We start from the raw sequence: 15,631 nt of genomic DNA on the forward strand, positions 1-15,631 counted from the left end.
AATAAAAACAAAGTGGATTACTTTGGAAGATTGACCAGTTTTGATATTCAGATCACACATTGAAACAAGAAGTGTGTTTTACCCCTTCACATTATATATACAAGATGTATTGGTACATATGATATTATTTCAGCAAAAATATTTCACAGTGTACTATATAAAAAAACATACTTTAAATATATGGAGAAAACCAAATAAAATGGGGAGGTTGCTGGCTGACATTGTATGAACATAGTTTTTATTTGGAAATCTGTAGCTCTCTAGTAGCCTCTTTCCTCAGTAACAGTCATTGGTCTGTGTAGCCATCTGCAGACCACAATATCTTCTTTTATTTACTAACCAAATATGTTTGAGTGCAGTAGATTTATTTTAATTTTGTATTAAGGAGGCTTGGATTGGAATGGGCTGTTTTTTTTTAGATTAGAAGGTCTCTGAAAAGTACAAATGGGTTTATTTCTAAAGAGTGCAGGTCAAACACAGGATGAGGGTAGGCCTAGGAAATATTGGTATTGTAGTTTTAAATTCTTGAAGCTCCATTAGGAAGGTACGAGAACTCAAAGTCCTCATAGGCAGCACCTGGAGAAATCATTATAGGTAATGAAATCAGGCTAAAGCCAGAGATACATTAACCAAGGACCTAACAGCATTCAGAAAGCATAGATTAAATTCAGTTGGTGATAGTGCATTCGTTTCCATTAGAAGTAGTTTATCTTGTAGCAGAATTGAAGTAGCTAGATGCTGTTTGTTAATATGGGTAGAGATTATACTTTACAACCAGAATAAACTGATAATTGATTCTTTTTACCAAACCCCCAGCTTAGATGATGTAGTTTCTTAATCATCATCATCATCATCATCACCACCATCCTCAGTATTCTGCCAAAAGGCAGGTTTTCACATGGTAGTTCTCTAGGCTGTCCGGTCTTCTGCCATCCTCTTCAGGTGTGCGTAATTTCCTCTTCGCCGTATGTCGTCTATCATCTTGTATCTTCCTCTTCCTCTGTCTTCTCCCATAAACAGATCCTTCCATAGCGTCTGCTAGCAAGCACTCCCTTCTCAATGAATGTCCCAACCAGTTCTTTTTTCTTTCTCTTACAACCTTGAGCAGACATCTCTCACCAACCCTTTCCAATACTCTTTCATTACTCACTCTTTCCATCCAGCTTATTCTCTCGATTCTCCTCCACATCTTTCTTAAGGCTTCAAATAAAATTTGAGTTTAATTTCAATAGGCACAGGACTCATACAATTGAGGTTGGTGGTCATTCCAATCCATCCACAATAAATGGATGAAAATAGATGTTTAAAGTCAGTGGTGGGCATGGAACATTGTCTAAAATTGTTCTAAATGCTTTCTTTGTAAATTATTTCAACCAGTTCTACATCTACATCCATACTCTGCAAGCCACCTGACGGTGTGTGGCAGAGGGTACCTTGAGTACCTCTATCGGTTCTCCCTTCTATTCCAGTCTTGTGTTGTTCATGGAAAGAAGGATTGTCGGTATGCCCCTGTGTGGGCTCTAATCTCTCTGATTTTATCCTCATGGTCTCTTCACGAGATATACATAGGAGGGAACAATATACTGCTTGACTCTTCGGTGAAGGTATGTTCTCGAAACTTTTAACAAAAGCCCGTACCGAGCTACTAAGCATCTCTCCTGCAGAGTCTTCCACTGGAGTTTATCTATCATCTCCGTAACGCTTTCGTGATTACTAAATGATCCTGTAACAAAGCGCACTGCTCTCCGTTGGATCTTCTCTATCTCCTCTATCAACCCTATCTGGTACGGATCCCTCACTGCTGAGCAATATTCAAGCAGTGGGGGAACAAGCGTACTGTAACCTACTTCCTTTGTTTTCGGATTGCATTTCTTTAGGATTCTTCCAATGAATCTCAGTCTGGCATCTGCGTTACCGACGATCAACTTTATATGATCATTCCATTTTAAATCACTCTCAATGCCTACTCCCAGATAATTTATGGAATTAACTGCTTCCGGTTGCTGACCTGCTATTTTGTAGCTAAATGATAAGGGATCTATCTTTCTATGTATTCGCAGCACATTACACTTGTCTACATTGAGATTCAATTGCCATTCCCTGCACCATGCCTCAATTCACTGCAGATCCTCCTGCATTTCAGTACAATTTTCCATTGTTACAACCTCTCAATACACCACAGCATCATCTGCAAAAGGCCTCAGTGAACTTCCGATGTCATCCACAAGGTCATTTATGTATATTGTGAATAGCAACGGTTCTATGACACTCCCCTGCAGCACACCTGAAGTCACTCTTACTTCGGAAGACTTCTCTCCATTGAGAATGACATGCTGCGTTCTGTTGTCGAGGAACTCTTCAATCCAATCACACAATTGGTCTGATAATCCATATGCTCTTACTTTGTTCATTAAATGACTGGGGGGAACTGTATCGAACGCCTTGCGGAAGTCAAACACGGCATCTACCTGTGAACCCGTGTCTATGGCGCTCTGAGTCTCGTGGACGAATAGCGCGAGCTGGGTTTCACACAATCGTCTTTTTCGAAAACCATGCTGATTCCTACAGAGTAGATTTCTAGTCTCCAGAAAAGTCATTATACTCTAACATAATACGTGTTCCAAAATTCTACAACTGATCGACGTTAGAGATATAGGTCTATAGTTTTGCACATCTGTTCGACGTCCCTTCTTGAAAACGGGGATGACCTGTGCCCTTTTCCAATCCTTTGGAACACTACGCTCTTCTAGAGACCTACGGTATACCGTTGCAAGAAGGGGGGGCAAGTTCCTTCGCGTACTCTTGTGTAAAATCGAACTGGTATCCCATCAGGTCCAGCAGCCTTTCCTCTTTTGAGCGATTTTAATTGTTTCTCTATCCCTCTGGCGTCTATTTCGATATCTACCATTTTGTCATCTGTGTGACAATCTAGAGAAGGAACTACAGTGCAGTCTTCCTCTGTGAAACAGCTTTGGGAAAAAGACATTTACTATTTTGGCCTTTAGTCTGTCATCCTCTGTTTCAGTACCATTTTGGTCACAGAGTGTCTGGACATTTTGTTTTGATCCACCTACCGCTTTGACATAAGACCAAAATTTCTTAGGATTTTCTGCCAATTCAGTACATAGAACTTTACTTTCGAATTCATTGAACGCCTCTCGCATAACCCTCCTCACACTACATTTCGCTTCGCGTAATTTTTGTTTGTCTGCAAGGCTTTGGCTATGTTTATGTTTGCTGTGAAGTTCCCTTTGCTTCCGCAGCAGTTTTCTAATTTGGTTGTTGTACCATGGTGGCTCTTTTCCATCTCATCTAACGCATATTCTACGATGGTTTTGAACTTTGTCCACTGATCCTCAACACTATCTATACTTGAGACAAAACTTTTGTGTTGAGCCATCAGGTACCCTGAAATCTGCTTTTTCTCACTTTTGCTAAACAGAAAAATCTTCCTACCTTTTTTAATATTTCTATTTACGGCTGAAATCATCGATGCAGTAACAGCTTTATGATCGCTGATTCCCTGTTCTGCGGTTACTGTTTCAAATAGTTCAGGTCTGTTTGTCACCAGAAGGTCTAATATGTTATCGCCACGAGTCGGTTCTCTGTTTAACTGCTCAAGGTAGTTTTCAGATAAAGCACTTAAAAAAATTTCACTGGATTCTTTGTCCCTGCCACCCGTTATGAACGTCTGAGTCTCCCAGTCGATATCCGGCAAATTAAAATCTCCACCTAGAACTATAACATGGTGGGGAAATCTACTCAAAATATTTTCCAAATTATCCTTCAAGTGCTCAGCTACAACAGCTGCTGAGCCAGGGGGCCTATAGAGACCTCCAATTGCCATGTCTGAGCCTACTTTAACCGTGACCTTCACCCAAATTATTTCACATTTCGGATCTCCGTCAATTTCCTTCGATACTATTGCACTTCTTATCGCTATAAACACGCCTCCCCCTTCACTGTCCAGCCTGTCTCTGCGGTATACATTCCAATCTGAGTTTAGGATTTCATTACTGTTTACGTCTGGTTTCAGCGAACTTTCTGTCCCTAGTACTATATGGGCATTGTGACCGTTTATTAATGAGAGCAGTTCTGGGACCTTCCTATAGACGCTCCTGCAGTTTACTATTAGCACATTAATATTGTTGTTCCCTGTGGCATTTTGCCTACTCCTACCTTGCCGCGTCTCAGGAGGCGTCTTGTCGGGCCTAACCTAAAAAAACCCTCATGTGCACTCCACATGTACTCCGCTACCCGTGTAACCACTTCTGGTGTGTAGTGCACGCCTGACCTATTCAAGGGGACCCTAAATTTCTCCACCCGATAGCGGAGGTCGAGAAATTTGACCCCAGATCTCCGCAGAATCGTCTGAGCCTCTGGTTTAAGCCTTCTACTCGGCTCCAAACCAGAGGACCGCGATCGGTTCTGGGAACGATACTACAAATAGTTAGCTCAGATTCCACCCCGCGAGCGAGGCTTTCCGCCTTCACCAATTTCGCCAACCACTTGTACAAACTGAGGATGACCTCTGAACCCAGACGGCAGGAGTCATTGGTGCCGACATGAGCAACAATTTGCAGTCGGGTGCACCCAGTGCTCTCTATCGCCGCCGGCAGGGCGTCCTCCACATCTCAGATGAGACCCCCCAGCAAGCAGACAGAGTGAACACTGGCTTTCTTCCCCGACCTTTCCGCTATTTCCCTAAGGGGCTCCATCACCCGCCTAACGTTGGAGCCCCCAATAACTAATAAACCCTTCCCCCGTGTGCCTGCTCGGACCTTGCTGAAGGAGTGGCCACATGTCCACTCACAGGCAGAGCGGGCGATGCCACATGGCTAGCCTCCACATTGACCCTCCGCCTCATGCGCCGCGAACGCCGCTGAACCCGCCACTCCTCTTGGGGAGAGGGTGGTCCAACCGTGCCCGGTACCCACGAAGATGTCTTGACAGTAGGGACAGTGGGTGAAGCATGTAACACCTGGGGTGTACCATGTGACGCACCAGACTCCCCACTGCCGCTACACTCTGAGGCAGCAGCCTGAAGACGGCTGACTGTGGCCATCAACACGTTCAGCTGTTCGCGAACAGTGGCCAGCTCCTCCTGCGTCCCTACACAGCAGTCACACGTTCTATCCATCCTAAGAAATCAATAATTTACCGTAGAGAGTTAATCAACTTTTAACTAGACTGCTAATTCACTAAAGGCAGCTGATTGTTGACTAAGCTGTGGTTGCTAGACACTTCTTGTAGAAAACAATGAAAATAGCACTACCTGTCTGTGGACTGTATTGAAAACAAACACTAGCACTACTGGCACTATGGTTGACTAAAGGGACTCTTGCTGACTGTATTCAAAACAAACACGAAATCTATGGAACACTATTACTAGCACTTGACAATTAAAGCTTCCTAAAAGCAAAAACACACGGAAGTAGTAGTTCAGGAACCTAAATGAAATATAAATGGTTGTGGCAACTTACTACACCTGCTAGCCACAAACAATCCTGAGCAAGTAGAGAGTGTTAGTTAGTTAGTTAGCTACATGTTCCATAGATCATTTGAACGATTTTTTTATCGAAATGATGTGGATTGAGTCACTTTACAGGATATTTATACGTGATTATCGTTAACATGAAGGAAATCACAATTTTTTAGTCCTGCATATGCAGTTACACTAAACAGTTTTTTATACAGTCTGCCATGTTGAACACAGGAACCAGTGACCACAAGGTCGCTGTAGTGAGACTAAATACCATAATATCTGAGTCCATCAAAAATAAGCAGGAAATATATCCTTTTCAAGAAACAGAAAAAATATGAAGAGACAATCACAACTTCTTCCAGACTATGTAAGCGTAAACCAGATGTAGCTTAAATTAAAAGGAATAGTATTAACGGCAGCTGAGAGTTCCATACTAAGTGAATTATGCAATTGCTGAAGCTAAGTGAATTCGTAAGAGACAAAACAGATCCCCCATGGTACACTCAACAGGTCAGGATCTGTTAGAGAAGCAATGAAAATAAGCATGCCAGATTCAAAACTGTGCAAGATCTTCAAGATTGCCAATGTTTTACATAATCTCAGAAATTTAGCACTAGCTTCAAAGTGGAATGCATTTAATGATTTGGACTAAAACACCCTGTTTTAAAATCTTGCAGAAAATACTGAGAGAGTTTGATTATATGTAAAGTATTCCAATAGCAAGACACAATAAATACCTTCGCTGCATGATCTCAATGGTAATGTTACCAGTGACAGTGCCGCTAAAGCACTGAACATGATTTTCCTTAAGTCCCTCACTCGGTTACAGAATTTGAATCGAGAGGAGCTGCCAACATGAATAACTTAGAAGTAAGAGGCATATTTTTAAAGCAAGTACAATTCTGCTTGCGCTCTGTGTACTACACATTGTTAGTAAGCTACAGGCAGCATTACAGAATCACTCAGGTGTTTAAGTTTGTTTGTGAGTGTTTGAAATGTCTCCTGTGATTGAGAATTCCGCCAACTTATAGGTATGCACTGTGATTTGTTTTCTTAGTGCTAATGGCATGAAAGCACCTGAAGTTCGTTGTCATATCAGTGAAGTGTATGGAGAAAACATTGAGTAATTGGGTGGTATAGAAATGGGTAAGAGCTTTTAAATATGACCGTACAAATGTACATGTTGAGAAATGAAGTGGGCGACCTGCAGTCACTAATGATTATTAGATGCAGAAAATTGATGGAAAAGAGAGAACGAACAGTTTAGGATTTCTCTGTTAAGTGATGACTTTCTTCAGGTGTTAAGAAGTGTACTGTAAACTGTTTTTAAACAATGTTTAAATCATCAAAAGTTGTGCCGACACTGGGTACCGAAAATACTGACTGAGGTGTACAAAAGCAAACGTCTAGCCAGTTCTTTGACTTACCTAGAGTGGTAATGTGAGGAAGATAATGAGTTTTGAAGCCAAACTGTGAAAGGCAACGGAACATGAGTGGCTTCCATTACACTTTAATCAAAGCAGCAGACCTTGGAATGGTGACATTCAACATCACCCAAGAAAGTCGAATTTAGGAAAACAGTTTCACCCTGGAAAGTCGTGTGTATTGTTTTTAGGGACAGGATGGGGTTGTTGCTTCTAGATTTTTGCTTGATGGGGACACCGTAATTTCTACTACATATTGTGAGACCTTAGAAAAACTGTACCATGCAGTCATGCCAATGCCCGTTCACACATGGCCAATCAATCTCAAGAGCTGATTGGATCATTTGGCTGGGAATAACTTGATCACCCTCACTACAGTCCTTATCTAGCAGCTGGTGACTGCAGGTGTTCCTGCATGTGAAGAAGCATCTGGGCAGTCAGTGCCACATTGACAATGAAGGTGCCAAAACAGCTATGTTGCAATGGTTGTCTAATCAGGCAGCAGATTTCTATGAGGATGATAATCAGAAACTGGTTGTGCGACACTATAAGTGCCGCAGTATTGTGGGAATTAATAGAGAAGTAGATTAAACTGCGGACTTTCGTGTAAAAATAAAATTGATAAGAAAAGTTTACACGTTTTATTTTTATTTCAAAATGGTACTTAACTTTAAAAAAAACACACATCTACATCCATACTCCGCAAGCCACCTGACTGTGTGTGGCGAAGGGTACATTGAGTACCTCCATCGGTTCTCCCTTCTATTCCAGTTTTGTATTGTTCATGGAAAGAAAGACTGTTGGTATGCCCCTGTGTGGGCTCTAATCTCTCTGATTTTATTCTCATGGTCTCTTCGCGAGATATACATAGGAGGGAGCAATATACTGCTTGACTCCTCGGTGTAGGTATGTTCTCGAAACTTCAACAAAAGCCCGTACCGAGCTACTGAGCGTCTCTTTTGCAAAGTCTTCCACTGAAGTTTATTTATCGTCTCTGTAACGCTTTCGTGATTACTAAATGATCCTGTAAGGAAGCGTGCTGCTCTCCATTGGATCTTCTCTATCTCTTCTATCAACCCTATCTGGTACGGATCCCACACCGGTGAGCAGTATTGAAGCAGTGGGCGAACAAGTGTACTGTAACAGACTTCCTTTGTTTTTGGATTGCATTTGCTTAGGATTCTTCCAATTAATCTCAGTCTGGCATCTGCTTTACTGATGATTAATTTTATATGGTCATTACATTTTAAATCACTCCTAATGCCTACTCCCAGATAATTTATGGAATTAACTGCTTCCAGTTGCTGACCTGCTATATTGTAGCTAAATGATAAAGGATCTATCTTTCTATGTATTTGCAGCAAATTAAACTTGTCTACATTGAGATTCAACTGCCACCTGCACCATGCGTCAATACGTTGCAGATCCTCGTGCATTTCAGTACAATTTTCCATTGTTACAACCTCTCGATATACTACAGCATCATCTGCAAAAAGCCTCGGTGAAGTTCTGATGTTATCCACAAGGTCATTTATATATATTGTGAATAGCAACAGTCCTACGACACTCCCCTGCGGCACACCTGAAGTCACTCTTACTTCGGAAGACTTCTCTCCATTGAGAATGACATGCTGCGTTCTGTTATCTAGGAACTCTTCAATCCAATCACAAAATTGGTCTGATAGTCCATATGCTCTTACTTTGTTCATTAAATGACTGTGGGGAACTGTATCAAATGCCTTGTGGAAGTCAAGAAACACTGCATCTACCTGTGAACCCGTGTCTATGGCCCTCTGAGTCTCGTGGACGAATAACACGAGCTGGGTTTCACACGATCATCTTTTTCGAAACCCATGCTAATTCCTACAGAGTAGATTTCTAGACTCCAGAAAAGTCATTATACTCGAACATAATACGTGTTCCAAAATTCTACAACTGATCAACGTTAGAGATATAGGTCTATAGTTCTATAGTTCTGCACATCTGTTCGACATCCCTTCTTGACAATGAGGATGACCTGAGCCCTTTACCAATCTTTGGAACGCTACGCTCTTCTAGAGACCTACGGTACACCGCTGCAAGAAGGGGGGCAAGTTCCTTCGCATACTCTTTGCAAAATCGAACTGGTATCCCATCAGCTCCAGCAGCCTTTCCTGTTTTGAGTGATTTTAATTGTTTTTCTATCCCTCTGTCATCTATTTGAATATCTACCATTTTGTCATCTGTGCAACTATCTAGAGAAGGAACTACAGTGCAGTCTTCCTACGTGAAGCAGCTTTGGAAAAAGACATGTAGTATTTCGGCCTTTAGTCTGTCATCCTCTGTTTCAGTACCATTTCGGTCACAGAGTGTCTGGATGTCATCCTCTGTTTCAGTACCATTTCGGTCACAGAGTGTCTGGACATTCTGTTTTGATCCACCTACCTCTTTGACATAAGACCAAAATTTCTTAGGATTTTCTGCCATGTCAGTACATAGAACTTTACTTTCGAATTCATTGAACGCCTCTCGCATAGCCGTCCTCGCACTACATTTCACTTCATGTAATTTTTGTTTGTCTGCAAGGCTTTGGCTATGCACTTCATTGCACTCTCAGTGTAGGGAGTAACAACTTAAGTCATACAATGAAGGCAAGTCTTCCAGTCTAGATTGTACACCAGTTAAGTTTCTTTCATGGTATACTGTTGAAATAACTCAATTTTTAGCAGTCACGTGCAGCTACTTACCTAATGAAAGATCCATAGCTAATGACTGTAAAGGCACACCAGTTGCATGAATACACAAGAAAAGCAATAGAAATAATCCACTGATATTAGACCGTATCACTGAAATCGATCTCCAGTAAGATTCTGGCATATACTTTGTTGTAACATCATGAAATACCTCTAAGAAAACTTGCTGGTGACACATAGTCAGCTCTGTTTTAGAAAATATCTTTCTTTTGAAACACAACTGGTCCCTTATTCACATAAAGTAATGAACACTATCTACAGTGGATCTCAGGTTGATTTCAAACTGCTAGATTTCCAGGAGGAATAAGTGCTAATCAAATTGCATGGCTATAGAGTTTTATCTCAGTTGAGAGAATGTATTTTGTGTTCCCCTTTTCCGACAGACTGTAGTTCATAATAATTGATGGGAAATTGTGAAGTGAAACAGAAGTAATATATGGGTTCCACTAGGAAGTGTTATAGGCCCCTCTGCTGTTCTTGACCTATGTAAATGAGTTAGGAGACTATTAAGCTGCCCTCTTAAATTGTATGCAGATGATGCTGTCATTTTCCCACTAGTAAACTCTTCAGTGGGTGAATACGATTTACAAAATAATTTACACAAATTATCTTCATGATGCAAAAAGTGGCAGCTGACCTTGATCAATAAAAAGTGTAAGGTCCCCACATGAAAAAAAAAAAAAAAATCCACTATATTTTGGTTACACATTACATCATACTAATTTAAAGGTTGTTGATTCAACAAAATGTATAGGAATTACAGTTACAAACAACTTAAATTGGAACGGAAGAAAATGTTGTGGAGAAGGCAAACTAAAGACTGTGTTTCAGTGGTATAACATTTAAAAAATGCAACTAATCTACTAAAGAAACTGCTTTCTCTATACTTCTATCTAGTAGTGCTGTGTGGTACAGGATGCTTACCAATGGAATTGACAGAGTACATTGAAAAAATTGAATGAATGGCAGCTGACTTTTTATTATCACAAAATAAGGGAAGGAGTGTCGTGGATATGATAAGTGCGTTGGTGTGCTAGTCATTCAAAAAAAGGGCCTTTTCTTGTTGCAGCAAGACCTTTTCAAGAAATTTCAATCTCCAACTTCCTAGAGAGAAACGACCATTGTGATAAAAGAAATCGGAGCTTGCATGGATGGATTTAGTTGTTTATTTTTCACACATGCAGTTGGAGGGTGGGTCTGTGAACTCTCTATGAAGCACTTAATGTGAATTGCAGTGTTGTCATCTAGGTACAGATGAATAACAATAAAAACATTGAACTCTATTTTTTTTTAAATATTGACTTTATGTTGATATTAAAGCTATAACTATTTACAAAAGGTCATCTGCAATGTTGGAAAGGTTTTATTGGATTTCTGGATGTATTTTAACAGACATTGACACAAGTTTTGTTTCCTTAACTGTATGTTTAGTTAGTGTAGGAGTGCCTTTACGCAGCCCTTCATCTGTTTATATTAACCAAAAATTGTTTACAATTTCTTCAAACTGAAAATGAACAGTAGAAGTCACCTTATTGACCTTTAGTAATCCTCACAAAAAATAAGGAACAGACTGGCTGAATTTAACTAATATTTGACATCAAGACTATGCTACAAATTGAAAGCAAAATCTTGGGCAGCATATAGATTTCAAGGATGTCCAATTAGTGGTGGTGAAATTTTTTTTTTAGAGAGCACACTGCCCAGATAATTGACACTTCAACTTGACAGCAGCACATTTTCCATGCTGATTAATACACAGAATGCTTCAGAAAGAAAGAAAGAAAGAAAGGAAAAACTACAATGTTTCATTCCAGCCACATTTGAGATTGGACAGCTATGGTAATTAGAAATTTGTGATAGAAAATTCTAGTATGTGGAAAGAATACATATACACCTCTGTTAAACACTACGTTATATACTGTTGTATTTTTCTTCCCATGGCAGGTTTGCATAAAGGAGACTGTCGTCCCTTTATTGTTGAGGGACATCAGGTGGGTCTGGTCAGGCCTGATGTTATGCAGCATCTTCATCACTATCCTGATGTATTTCATATTCAGCCCGATGCCGTCGAACTGAATCCTGCCTTCAGAGATTATGGGGAACGGAGTGACAGAGTGGAAGCAGTACTGAAAGACTGTCGTGCAAACAATATATTTATCGCACTTAAAGGTTGGCGTGAAGAGGTGTGTTGAATTAATGCTACAGCTTGTGTGTGATTTTTGTAGAAATAATGTTTATATATAAGTTCTTAAAAGATAACAAATGAAGACCTATAAATAATATTGGGGGGGTACTTTGAACACTAGAAGGACCAACCCCTCATTTTGGTGGTTGCAAATTCTTTTTATAGTTAACTCATTTGGAGATATATCAGTTTGTTTCGTATGATTTATACAGTTTACCAGTGTGTAGTTCTATTTTTTTTCTGAACAACTACGTGGTACAATGAACATTTTATATGTAATAATTAATCCAAATGTATATGATAACAAAATGTGAAATGGATAACTTCCTTTAGCGAGATGTGTTTTAATGTAAAACACAATATATATTACTGGCCCATGTTGTTCCATCGTTAGCTATTTCAGTATTTTCGCTGGAAGGATTTCCTTTCACTTGATTTATTCCTTTCCCTCCGTCACAAAATCTGTAGTACTGTTAGCTGGGGATATGAGCACTGTGTTGTTTGACTTGCTTGAAAATACATAGGACAATAATTCAGTTACAACATAAACAATTAACTTCAAGTTGTTATACCATGAAATGAACTGCAAAAACCCTTATAAGCTTTCTTAAAAGTATATTTCTCATTGTCAGTAACATTTGTAGTGTCATCTTCTTGTAATTAGCCAATATCACAAACATTACAAGGATCTTCAGTTTCGGGTTCTTTGTCTGTCATTGAAATCAAATATTTTAAAATTTCTGCATTAGATAAATCCTGTCTTTCAAACACCATTATGAAGCAACTGAAATGTGGTCAACACAAACTGTGCCATGTGAGCAATAAAGCTTCCTTCCTCATCAACAAAGGGTGAGGAGGATGTTATAAACCAATTAGGAAGGAAAAAAAGAATAGCTGTGGAAAAGTCATAAAGCTATTGTTTACACATCCATATCCTGAAAATTACAGGCAGCAGCCCTTCTAGTATGAGTTCATTGGGCCACTTTTCTGAATGGTCCTAATTGCTGTATTCTTCGCAGACATCTAGCTCACAAACATTTATTAGAAGTCATAGTAAATGGGAACTGTAAAATAAATAATTTACAAGAAATAAGTCTACTAAAGCAGACCACTCATCAAAATGACAGGTGCGGTTCTTCTTGTGTTAAATAGTTTATTGTTGATCTGAACAATTTGTGTGGAATAAGACAATATGAAAATACCATAAGTACTCTGGGTTCAAGTGTATAATTTATGGATTTTTGTGTTAATGGTCTATTATTGATATGAATGACTTACGTGGAATAACACAATTCAAAAACACTATAAATACTCTGGGTTCAGATGTATTATTTATTGATTTGGATCCTTGTCATTTTATTTTGATAAATGATAAATGGAAGTAGGTTATATCACCCCAGGTGTTCCAGTTTTTGTAATAAGTTTTGTTGATTATTCAGTAGAGTGTGGGCAGTTAAAATCAGAATGTAAGTCAAATATTGGTAAAGGCTCAATCTTATGTCTGCCTTTCGTGTCATTCTCTGCTTTGTAAATATACTTTTTAAATATACTACTAATGATAACAGATTGGAATTGTTTGTCCGTAGAATAATAGGACACTTAATCATTCATCATCATTTCAGAATAGTTGATGATCTGTGTGTTTGACACTGCTCGGGTAAAACACATCTTGATTTGTTATTATTCGCATTAGTAATAGGCTCAGATTCATGTATTTCTAGACATTTTGCTTAATTTTGTATCTATTTCTGCCTGTGAATGGAATAAATAATGTTTCCAGTTTGAGACTTGTTAGGCACTGTTATATCCCCACTCTCCTGAACAATATTTTTGTATCACAGCTTTCATTTCAAGATTCAAACTGTTCAACATATTAGACATGGAAATAATTTTGCTTGTATATTCTTCTACTGTCAAGTCGCAAGGAGCACAAACTGTAAACCATATCTTCTTTTAAGTCTGAATCATCTCATAACTCCTTTTTACCCCCCCCCCCCCCCCCCCAAGACTTCTTTTGCGGTTGTTGTGTTCTGCAGGTGCATATAAATTAATGGATCAGCTAACAATATTATTTTTTTCTCTGACATCATATACTTTTCCCTTGACCAGAAGAAGAAATGGCAGTCATTATTCCACATTAAGGTTGCCTCTCTTACAAAAAAGGGGTGCACAATAATGCCACCAAATGATATCAAATATGACAGATAAGAAAGTTAAATTTCAAAAAGGTTCTCCTTGACAATTTCTCCTTCTGTTCAGTAGAAGAATTTCTAATTTGTAATGTGCTAGAGATAGGTCATGCATGAGTGATGAGTGCCTGCTTTGTGTGTGTGTGTGTGTGTGTGTGTGTGTGTGTGTGTGTGTGTGTGTGTGTGTGTGGCGCGCGCGGAGGGGGGGGGGGGCGCAAGAGTCGGCGATGTTTTCGTGTTCGTTTTTGTATGAGGTGCCCCCCCCCCCCCTGCAGACAGACAGTGTATAGACTAACCACAAAATCTGAAACTGATTTTAGAGCAAAGCAACATTGTGCCAGCTCGATATATGCTCTGGAGACTGTGAGAGTGGCTTTGACATGGAGAGCTAGGACATCCACGGGGCGAGCTTCAGCCAAACTGGGCATCTCACCTCCTTCTCTTCAGAGATCATGTTTTGCTGATATGAAATTATTTCCATACAAAGTGACAGGTTGCACAAACTCGTGAAAAAATGACAATGTACGGCAATTACAGTTTGTATCTTTGGTGCTTGCATATGATGATGCCGTGATTCACAACGCATGGTTCTCTGATGAGATGTACGTTCATCCGAATGGTAGCGTCAGTTGGCAGAATATTAGATTGCGAATTATTGAGAAAAAGCGGGTGTGTAGAGTACCATTTCCAGCTTTGAAATTATTGGACTAATCTTTTTCAGTGGCACAGTTAACAGTACAAACTACGTGAACATATTGCAGAAAAAATTTCTTCCACAGCTTTAAGCAACAGGGTTACCAATGGAAATCCAATGGATCATGCAAATTGGAGCTTGTCCTCAAGCAGAACATTATTCTGGATTTCCTCCATGGCCATTTTGGGCACCATGTGATGTGCCATCAACATCTAGAAGATTTTCAGGATGGTTCAATATGGCTGTCTCACAGATTGGATATTAATCCTTGTGATTATTGCTTGTGGGGACTTTTGAAGGAGACTGTCTACCACAACAAAACATGTAATCTAATGCAACTGGAAGTGGCTACTGCAACAGTTTTCCAGGGAATCACAGAAGAAATGCACCACATGCTCAATGTGCATACGCACTCTTGATGATTAACACACGCGTTATTAAGTTATACAAAGAATTTTCAGTGTATGAAATTTTGCATGTCACCTTGTGTATACAGTACTTCCTGTACAGAGATTAACATAACACTCAGAGGGGTAATGAAAATGATCATATTAATAAACAACTATTCAGCAAAGTTTATTGAAAGAAAAAGTGTACAAGTTGATGCTCATATATGATGAAATGTGGTTCTTCAATGGACAAATGTCAAGTTCATCTTTAAGCTGTATTGTATGTGATACTCCCACATGTTTTACAATCTTTCTGTTCCTACTCAATATAGATTGTCTTAATGTTGATGTGCGGTTCCATATGAGGACTGATGGATTAATTTGTGTGTCACATTGGGCATGTAGCTTAGAGATACAATGTATGTGCTTGATAATGACTTCACAGTCAAAATTGGCCAATAGCAGCAAAAAAATGAAAAATTTTGGAGATTGTGATGGACAGTGTTTTATTTTGAATACTGTATAGAGGCTTT

At 39.4% G+C, this 15,631-nt stretch overlaps 2 protein-coding genes across 5 annotated transcripts in view; one reads left to right on the forward strand and one right to left on the reverse strand.

Moving 5' to 3' along the window:
• LOC126474439 (mpv17-like protein 2) overlaps nt 1-9,776 on the reverse strand; it is a 56,247-nt gene extending 46,471 nt beyond the window's left edge. Inside the window, exon 1 of the mRNA XM_050101928.1 lies at nt 9,636-9,776. Within this exon, the coding sequence (XP_049957885.1) occupies nt 9,636-9,765 (130 nt within the window). The 5' untranslated portion in view covers nt 9,766-9,776. The remainder of the gene's footprint in view (nt 1-9,635) is intronic.
• The window catches only part of LOC126474411 (uncharacterized), a 301,608-nt gene that overhangs the window by 5,562 nt on the left and 280,415 nt on the right, over nt 1-15,631 (forward strand). For 3 of the 4 annotated variants that reach the window (XR_007586584.1, XM_050101883.1, XM_050101898.1), the window contains one exon: nt 11,586-11,824. Coding sequence is in view for 3 of the 4 variants with exons in the window: in XM_050101883.1 (XP_049957840.1) it covers nt 11,586-11,824 (239 nt within the window). In the remaining variant the exon portion in view is untranslated. Of the gene's footprint in view, nt 1-11,333; nt 11,481-11,585; nt 11,825-15,631 lie in introns of all 4 variants that reach the window. The other variant, XM_050101892.1, reaches the window with a different exon arrangement.

Source organism: Schistocerca serialis, chromosome 1 (genome assembly GCF_023864345.2).
Source record: "Schistocerca serialis cubense isolate TAMUIC-IGC-003099 chromosome 1, iqSchSeri2.2, whole genome shotgun sequence".
In the NCBI taxonomy this organism is placed as follows: Eukaryota; Metazoa; Arthropoda; class Insecta; order Orthoptera; family Acrididae; genus Schistocerca; species Schistocerca serialis.